The sequence below is a fragment of the Clupea harengus genome, chromosome 9 (assembly GCF_900700415.2).
Source record: "Clupea harengus chromosome 9, Ch_v2.0.2, whole genome shotgun sequence".
NCBI lineage: Eukaryota > Metazoa > Chordata > Actinopteri > Clupeiformes > Clupeidae > Clupea > Clupea harengus.
The window spans coordinates 25,750,489-25,760,914 of record NC_045160.1 but is presented as its reverse complement, the minus strand read 5'-3'; the positions used below and the strand labels follow the sequence as shown (position 1 = coordinate 25,760,914).

Genomic DNA, 10,426 nt, shown 5'->3' with positions numbered 1-10,426 from the left:
GAAATGGAAAAGCAGACAGTCTTACCCATTCACACCAGCCGTCCCAGAGTCATTCTTTCTTCAAGAGGTCTCGGCTTCTTGCGGATGACCTGTTTGTGTCCCGATCTGGGGTCGTGGCTGGGATACTAAGGCAAGAAGGCCATGCTTTTCGGGGGTAGCTCAGTCCATAGGAAAGACGCAGACGCGGCTCTTGTATTTCTCTTGTCTTTATTGTCTACCCTACTACCCTAAAGAGCTCTCGAACACAAACTGCATTCGCCTTTTAAATCCCTCTCACATGCATACACGTTCTAAACCACCTCCCTTTTTCATGACACTTCTTAGCAACATATGTTCATCTCTGACCCATGTGTCACTTCCTCGCAGGCCCAGAGGCCCCTTCCTGCCCCCTCCACTATTACACAATGTACAGCACAGTGAAGTTTGCAAACTCTCTCAAAGTACACATTGTTCTGCTTTACATTCTTGTTGGTTAAGCACATTTCATATTTCACACTTTTTCAGCAAGCATATATGGATATAGGTTTGTGTAAGCATAACTCAAGCAATTTCCACACACAGTTATTTAGCATGTTTCACACCACATATTAGGAGAGCACACAGTGGTTATATCATCGCACGACATGACTCAAGCATCATTCAGAAAAGCACATATAGTATATATGTTCATCACTCATTATTAATTGCATATGGGTTGGTACGGGTTGCAGGTCCACTCTCACGAGCCATATTCATCAATGGGTAGATAAATAGATAGATAGAGAGATAAATAAATATATATATATAGATAGATAGATAGATAGATAGATAGATAGATAGATAGATAGATAGATAGATGGATGGATGGATGGATGGATGGATGGATGGGCAGATATATAGTTTATACATTTGTGGCATGGTGCACTGATCATTTTCCATTAGCTTTTCCAGGTTGAGTGTAAATGCATTGTGGTTGTACATTTGCAGTGCAATCTGCATCAGTGCATTTAGGATTAAAGGATTAGAAGTGGCCAACGTGTCCACTACGTGAAGAGCTAAAATAAGATATTAATAAATCAAAATGTTTTGACACACTTGCTCAGCCTTGAAATGGAATGTGTGGGAGAGATCACTGCGGCAAGCAAAGCAATCTTTTTGATAAATGGAGTGTGTGTGTGTGTGTGTGTGTGTGTGTGTGTGTGTGTGCACACATCTCTCTCTCTCTCCCTGTCCCTATGTATCTATATGTAGGTATGTGTGTTTTATGTCTCTCTGTGTGTGTGTGTGTGTGTGTGTGTGTGTGTGTGTGTGATCTATGCGAAATATGAAATCTCTTTTTGTGACATCCATAGTTTGGGTTACTGGAGACCACAAGAAGAGAACTGTCAAATCATTTCAAATGTCAGTTCTTAGGGTTAAAAATGTGCTCCTTTAGAAATGATAACTTGTGTTTCCACAAGGCCAAATACCACAAACACAAAAAGACTTCACCCTTTTGAATTCAGATGTAATATAATTTGACACCCATCACTGAAATAAGTTACTCTCACTGACACCAATTGACTTGACATTTATAAGCTGTCTCCAGGGAGATGAACTTACTTCTAAAAATAACTTGTCCTCGTCCAAAAGTCAGAGCCTAGTGTCAAGTGTTCGATCTTGCGTGGGTCTAAACCTGTGATCAAATGTGAAATGTAAAAGATGTAATATTAGTTCCTCTTGTTTTACTCACAAATACATTTTTGCAAAATCTTTTCAGACATCTGTCATCTGGTGCATCACTGAGTCTCAGCCACAAATGGCGGACAACAATACCTGTGTAGATATCGACGACATGAGTCGCTGGAGTGATGTCCTGATGGGCATCTACATCGTGGTCTTCATCTTCGGCCTGGTCTTCAACCTCATCATCTTCGCCCCCATCATTCAGCAGATCCGACGAAAGAACGTTCTGGGCATCTACCTGCTCAACCTGTCCATCTCAGACCTTCTCTACATCGTCACCATGCCTCTCTGGATCCATTATTACAACCAGAACCACCACTGGGAGCTGCCCACCTGGTCCTGCCGGCTGGCGGGGTTCTTCTACTACTCAAACATGTACATCAGCATCTACCTGCTCTGCTGCATCTCCGTGGATCGCTGCCTGACCATCACCTACCCCTTCCAGGCCAAAGTTATGCGACGCTTGCGTTACGCCTGGGGCTCCTGTGCCGCCGTCTTCATCTTCATCTCGTCGCTCCACGGGGGCGTGCTGGCGCTGGACGAGGACGATGTGTACGACAACAAAACCAGGCAGTGCTACGAGACCTACCCCCTCAACGACCGGATCGCCACGTTCAACCTGGTCCGCGTGGTCCTTTTCTTCACCGTCCCCTTCGTCGTCCTGGTGGTGTGCTACATGCGAATCTGGGCGGAGGTGCGGGTCAGCACAGGCCTGGACGAGCGCGGGAAGAGGAAGGTGAAGCGCCTGGCCGTGGCGGTCATCTCCATCTTCTGCGTGTGCTTCTTCCCCTACCACCTGCTGCTGGCGGTGCGCTCCGTTGCCTTCTTCGTCATGAAAGAGAAGAGCAACTGCGACTTTGAGGGCAAACTGCACTTCGGCTTCGCCATCACGCTGGCCCTGACCAGCTTCAACTGCGTGGTGGACCCCCTGCTTTACATGCTGGCCAGCAACGGCGTCAGGGAGGACATGCAGGTCTGCTACCGCTACAGAAAGGTGGTGCAGTCGCAGCCCATCACCAACACGGCAATGACCAAATTATAGCCATCGTTTTTTTTTCTGACAGCCATTGACCCCCCCCCCGAACTGAACTGGTTACATAAGGTGTTCGTGTGTGTGTGTGTGCGAGCGTGCGTGTTCAAATATGTGTGTGTGTGTTTTGTCTGACAAAGACATTTGATGTGATCGATGATAACCACGTGTTGCCTCGGTGACAGTGAGAATGTCAATGGCTGTGAAAGCTCTTTTAATATCCTGTCTCGTCCGACCCGAAGGCTACAGATCAGCGTAATTTATCGGGCGGCACTTTGAAAAGAATGAGAGGTGCTATGAATACAAACTGGGGGGGGGGACTGCAAAGAGATGCACTTGTGCACTAGAGATGCTGAAAAACCACAGCCCTTCTCCCTGTACTGAAGGACCCTTGTGCTGGGGGAGGGTTAAGCCATGAAGAGGTCTCGCTTTTCATCATTCTCCACAAAAGAATGTTCAGTGTTATTGAGTGTATACAAGGCTAAACAATTTTCAAGGTCCACATTTTATTTTATTTTTTATATATATATACAGATATATACAGATATATATACAGATATATATGCTATGTGCTGAATTTAAGCAATAAATCATGAAAGGGAGTGCGTTATCATAGATAACATCATAACTTCAATCTGGTTGCTACATCACACACAATCACCCACTAGTGTTCTGTCGCTTTGTGTTATGCTTTTGGGTGGCATATGCGTATGCGTTTAAAAATGGGCTGAATACAGAAATGGAAAGCAAAGTGAACTGAAGCTATGTGACTACTTAAAGCAGGTGATGCGCTTTTGTTTTGTTTTTTTTTCTTTCCATCTCAAGTTGATTTCTTATTCAGATCCTCTGATTTTCATTCCGGTGTGCTTAGAAAGTCCTGAATGATAAGTGCGTGTGTGTGTGTGCGTGTGTGTGTGTGTTTGTGTGTGTGTGTGTGTGCGCGTGTGCGTGTGTGCGTGGGTGTGTGTGTGTGTGTGAGGCAGTCTAAATTCTAAGTGTGTGTGTATTGTTTGGTTGGCCAGTGGCGAAGTGTGCAGAGGAAGCTAGTTATAGCTAAGTTTGCAGGAGCAGGGTTATTTAATTTCTTAATGTTAACTTAATGTTTGGCCGTCATCTGTGGACATACACTTGTCAAAGTATGAACAGGTGATGGGTTTTGAATGTGTTGCTTGCTCTGTGATGTTATATTAATGTGCACAGTTCTGCTCTAGACTTGAACCTGTACCCTCGGACACTGAAGGTGGGGGTGCTAATAAAAGTTCATAATTTGTTTCAAGCAACAAATAGTTTCTTATTGTTTCAGGGAATGAGGGTTCTCACTGCAGAATTCTGTGTCCCCTTGCCGCTAATTGACAGAGATACATCCCACTTGTTTTTATCATGTTTTAACATTTGACTCTTAAATCCCCGCAGTATCCCAGTGACCTTTGACATAACGTGCACTTGTATTCTGGCTACGCTCCTCAGAGTAGCAAAAGTGGACAGTGCAGTAGGCCAGTGACAAATCTACGTCCCCCGGCACTTTTCAAAGCAAAATGATAGAGGTGATTCATGGATGACCTGTGAGAGATGTCGTATGGCTCTTCTTGTCCGTAATCATAGGGGTGATTCATGGATGACCTGTGAGAGATGTCGTATGGCTCTTCTTGTCCGCAATCACAGGGGTGATTCATGGATGACCTGTGAGAGATGTCGTATGGCGAGGATGTGAGCCCTTGTGTTCTGATAAGACAGTGGCATTAGAGGCTGGTGGCACTGATGCTACGCCTGGTACGCCTTGAAGCCCGCCAGTGCCTCGCTAAGGCTGCCTGTGCCAGTGGGCGTCCCTGGGCTCCTTGCTGCCATAATTGCCTCTCCAGTGCTTGATTCCTGGAACCCCCATTGTGGTGGAGGACTGACTCATCCGTGTGTGTGTGTGTGTCTGTGTGTGTGTGTGTGTGTGTGTCTGTGTGTGTGTGTGTGTGTGTGTGAAAGAGTGTGTGTGTGTGTGTGTGTGTGTGTGTGAGAGAAAGAGTGTGTGTGTCTGTGTGTGTGTGTGTGTGTGTGAGAAAGAGTGTGTGTGTGTGTGTGTGTGTGACATACAGAGTGTGTGTGTGTGTGTGTGTGTGTGTGTGTGTGTGTGTGTTTGCATGGGGGTATATACTCATCCCGCTTCTACCCCTTGAAGGCGCTCCGCAGAAATCTGACAGATGAATCATGTGAAAACTTGGGGGATGCGAGATTAAAAGGCTCAGAGAAATCACCTCCATCCTGGAGTAGTGTTGGAGATGATGGTGTGGGTTAACGGACACCATCTTCATCTCTGAACGTGACTGAGGCATTACCCAGCCTTTAGGTGTGTTATTATGGGATGCATGTGACATGTGCAGTATGGACAATCACTCTGCCTGTTACGGACACTTATATGATCATTTTTGTGTACAGTAAACTACTTTCACATTTTAAAGGCATTTATGTGATAATTTCTGTGTACAGTAAGCTACATTCACATTTTAAATGCACTGTTGCTTGTTGAATCAACCTTGAATTCTGCCAAACCAAGATAGGGAAAAAGCCTAGAATTGGACGGAGTAGAATGAAGTGTTCCTCCTTGGATTGGACGAAGTAGAATGAAGTGTTCCTCCTTGGATTGGACGAAGTAGAATGAAGTGTTCCTCCTTGCACAAAACTTCCAACAAGCACACAGACACTGCAATCTCAACTGACATCAAACAAAACGTGTCATGTCGCTGTCGGTTAATCTGCTTCATATTCTGACATTGGACATTGGGACATCCATCCCATTTCTTTTTCTAATTCTACGGGAAAAAATGATCCAGGAGTGGACAGCAGACTCCAGTCCAGAGGTGGAACAGAGTCTGCAGCTTCCTCCAATGCCCTACTCTCTGGCATATTCACAGTAATGTTCATTCATGTGCGCTGTCCCTGTTCAATAAAGAAATACAAATAAAGAAATACAAATAAATTGGTTCATTTTCTTTCATAGTCTGACACAAACGACATGCAGCAGACTAGCAATTATCAGCAGACTCTCTCTCTCCCTCTCCCTCTCCCTCTCCCTCTCCCTCTCCCTCTCCCTCTCCCTCTCTCCGTGTGTTTGTATGTGTCTGTGTGTATTCTCTCTATCTCTCTCTCTCTCCCTCTCTCTCCCTCTCTCCGTGTGTTTGTATGTGTCTGTGTGTATTCTCCCTCTCCCTCTCTCTCCCTCTCTCTCTCTCTCTCTCTCTCTCTTCTCCCTCTCTCTCCCTCTCTCCGTGTGTTTGTATGTGTCTGTGTGTATTCTCTCTCTCTCTCTCAATTCAATTCAATTAAATTCAAAAAGGCTTTATTGGCATGACTGCATACAATACAACGTTGCCAAAGCAACTCTCTTCACATACTGTTTGTATGTGTCTGTGTGTATTCTCTCTCTCTCTCTCTCTCTCTCTCTCCCTCCGTATGTTTGTATGTGTCTGTGTGTATTCTCTCTCTCTTTCTCTTTCTGTCTCTCCGTATGTTTGTATGTGTCTGTGTGTATTCTCTCTCTCTCTCTCTCTCTCTCTCCATATGTTTGTATGTGTCTGTGTGTATTCTCTCTGAAGGGACCGACATTTGATAGTTAGTTTAATAAATATATTCCATAGTCAATAATTCAATATATCTGACCTAGTGGTCATTTGGGATATAGAAATAATTCCTATCATCTCTCTCTCTCTCTCTCTTCTCTCTCTCTCTTTCTCTCTCTGTGTGTTTGTATGTGTCTGTGTGTATTCTCCTCTCCTTCCGTGTTGGCCTCTTCCAAAGACACAGATACACACCCATATGGAAAAGGCCTGAAAAATGACATAAAGGTGGACACCACTTGCACGATAGATCTGTCGTAAAGAACTTGCACATATATTTCATACTAAAATTGGCCTTCTGCATCCAAGGTAGCTCATATATAAAACATGTATTTTATTCTGTGTTCTTGTACATGGAACTGGCCATAGTTATGTATTATGTTCATTATGTATCATCATAAGAACAGTATTTAATATTTATTTTTGTTTCCCATAAGGATGACCCAACCCGGGTCCAGTGTGAGCTCCTGTCTGTGTTGTGGCTGCCTGTGTGGCACTGGAGCGACCCGTTTGGCCCTCCTCAGGGTTCTGCTAGTGACGGCTTACGTTGGCATTGTCTTGTAATAATAAAGGTTATTTGTTCAAGTTTGAGCTTTTGTATTCGTCCGCAGAACCACGAGGCCAGTGGAATGAAAAGAAAGTGAAGAGACGATAGGCTTCTCTTTTTCTTAATGGTCTTCCTGTTTAGCTTTTAGAGCGTTGAGCTGTTGGAACTGGAGTGCTTTTTCCATCATAAACTTTATTCCTTTTTGACATCGTTGGCAGTGAAATGTCACAGTAACCCCAAGCTGGGGTTTTGTACACAGTTATTATAGCCTCTCTGACTCTCTCCCTTTCTCTCTCTTTCTCTCTCTCTCTTGCTCTCTCACACACACATTCTGTCTCTGTGTTTCTTTCTATCTCTCTCCTCTCTCGAATACACATGTTCTCTCCTCCCTCTTTCAGTCTGAATTCAGTAGTTCAGTCACTATTATGCAGGTTGTAGTGCTGAATGTCCCTTTCTGTTGCTGAGGAGGGTAAGTAGAGTGGGCACACACACACACACACATCTACATTTACATTTAGGAGTCTGTCAACCTCAGCAGCCTGTTCCTGGAGCTGTTTCCCAAACGTTAAATCATTACTTCAGTCTAATCCAATCCACATTATGCACCTCTCAATGCCAGCAAGTCTTTTAGAATTATCATTTAAAGTCTTTTCGTCTGAATTTGAATATTTTGGGATTTGTAGACTTTTTCAGTCGCTTTTTTTTAACATTAGTCTTCACGAGTCTCACAGGCCCGCATCTCGTCACAGCAGGAGGGGATACACCTCTGACCACTTTCTCACCTAGAAACAGGTTTACAGGCATTACATTTAGTCATTTAGCAGACGCTTTTATCCAAAGCGACGTACAAGGGAGAGAATAGTCAAGCTGCGAGCAATAGAACCTGGTGTAACAATAAATACTACTTTACATAAGAAATATAACAAAATGAAATTAAAAAAGTGCAGAAATGTAACTGCTGTAATTGCACTGTAAAAGTTACGCACTAGTCGAAGTGCCAGTTAGGACGGGAAGTGCTCTCTGAAGAGTTGGGTCTTCAAAAGCTTCTTAAAGGTAGTGCTGGGTAGTTCATTCCACCAACGTGGAACTACAAATGAGAATAGTCTGGACAGCCGTACTTGCACAGACGGCAGTGCCAGACGACGCTCACTAGAAGAACGCAGCATCCTGGGTGTAACATTTGCCCTTACAAGAGCATTTAGGTAGGTGGGAGCAGAACCATCAAGCACTCTGTAGGCAAGCATAAGTGACTTGAACTTAATGCGAGCAGCTACAGGCAGCCAGGCACACATACATACATGCACACACACACACACACACACACACACACACACACACACACACACACACACACACACACACACACACACACACACACACACACACACACACATACACACATACACGCACATACACACACATGCACACACACACACACACACACAGACACATACACACACACATGCACACACACACACACACACACACACAGACACATACACACACACATGCACACACACACGCACACACACAGACACAGACACATACACACACACATACACACATGCACACACACAGACACATACACACACACATGCACACACACACACACACATACACATACATACACACACACACACACACAGACACATACACACACATACACACATGCACACACGCACACACATGCACACACACACGCACACACACAGACACATACACACACACATACACATGCACACACACACACACACACAGGGAAGAATATGAACTCAGTACCCTGTTCAACACAGAGAGCGAGAGCTGAGGGGTGAGTGAGTGAAGGACAGGATACTGGGTGTGAGGAAAACATTACTGACATGTTCTCAGGGGAAACTAAACTCAAGGAGGTTACACACACACACACACACACACACACACACACTTCTCTCAACTTCAGAGCTTCACAAACAACCCCCCCCCCCCCCCCCCCCCCCCCCCCCCCACACACACACACACACACACACACACACACTTCTAAACCTCAGAGCTGGAAGTGACCTTTTCGGTTTCCATCACTCTCTCAAATCCCTAAAACGGAATCAGCTTTGCAAAAGGATCCCCCGGCGTGGAGAATGTTATCAGCAAAAACTTTGTATTGTTTGGCGAGCCCGTTCTGTTCCCAGTTTTCTTGTCCATTCCACTAAGAGCCGTTTGTTCCTCCTCGAGCTCCACACTCCACACTCTCTGCTGAACCTGAGACTTGAGGTGTGCTTCTGACAAGAGACACACGCCTGTGATAGCGATGGGAACTGGAAAAAGGAGGCATGTGCTTTTACAGTTTTTTTTCCAATCATTTTCACACTTGTTTCAATACCAAAACACGTAACACATTCACCATATCAGTAGTCTATTGTGAACTCAACTGTGCATACATTTCCATTGCTTAGATACAAAATGCATTCAATGACCAACATTCATGGATCCCTCTCAGTCAATGTTCACCACCAGCAAAACTCTGTGCAACTTACAGTCCTTTTTTGCAGACATTTACACACAGTTAACTTTCAGTTCAAAACTGGACAACATTTGTATCACTGGAGATGGCGTCACGGACTTCAGGCGACACAAAGACGGATGTTGACAGAGTTGATTGGAATCAGTCAGAACAAGGGGCACAGGGGAATATACGGGGAGAAGGCAATAAACGCTCAGAAGATTCTTATAACTAAACACAACGCTCAGAAGTTTAAAGTCCAAAAAACACAAGCTCAGTAGATTAAGATTAAACTAAGGCAAGCTAGAAAAACACGCAAACTGGGAAACAAACACTGGAACAATGAAACACGGTAACTAGGGAGAAAAACGTAAAAACTAGATAAAGTGACCAGGAAGTCCTTTTAGAAACGAGGCCAGGCAAGGTAGTGAGGGGAGTGAGGAGTTTAAACAGTGGAGTGACAGGTGACAGGTGATCAGTCCTCAGGTGATTGGGAATGTGACACAGCTGGGTGAGTTGTAGTCGGAGGGGGCGTGGCAGGAGCAGGGTTCAGCGCTGGCGTGTCATTACCTAGATGTCCTTGGTGGACAGCCAGACCTTCTGTCCGACGGAGTAGTTGGGGGTTTGACCTCCGTTGGGCGTCTTCCTGTCCCTGGTGACGTCGGACTGCCTGCCCTCGGTAGGTGAGGGTGTGCCTCGTTCCAGACCCTCTCGCTCTGCTGGAACCAATGATCCACGGCGGGCACGTTTGATGGTTCCCCTGACCAGGGGAATAGTGGCGGTTGGTAGCTGAGTACGCACTGGAAGGGCGTGAGGCCCGCGGTCGCCTGCCGGAGGGAGTTCTGGTCGTACCCGGCCCAGGGGAGGAATTGGCTCCAGCTGGTACTGGTGACCGTGGCAGAAGGTTGGCAGGAAGCAACTCATTTCCTGTACTTTCCTTTCCGTCTGCCCATCCCACAGAGGCCATGGTCACACCTGGTTACATCACAGACGCGCCGCCCTCCAGACACTTCACCTGCATTTTCATTGGAGCCCTTCTCCACATCGTGTGAACTCATCCCTATGAG

General features: G+C 45.4%; 1 protein-coding gene across 1 annotated transcript in view; it reads left to right on the top strand.

The window, feature by feature from the left end:
- gpr184 (G protein-coupled receptor 184) overlaps positions 1-3,675 on the top strand; it is a 16,018-nt gene extending 12,343 nt beyond the window's left edge. Inside the window, exon 2 of the mRNA XM_031573960.1 lies at positions 1,739-3,675. Within this exon, the coding sequence (XP_031429820.1) occupies positions 1,778-2,746 (969 nt within the window). The 5' untranslated portion in view covers positions 1,739-1,777 and the 3' untranslated portion in view covers positions 2,747-3,675. The remainder of the gene's footprint in view (positions 1-1,738) is intronic.
- Positions 3,676-10,426: the final 6,751 nt, after the last annotated feature.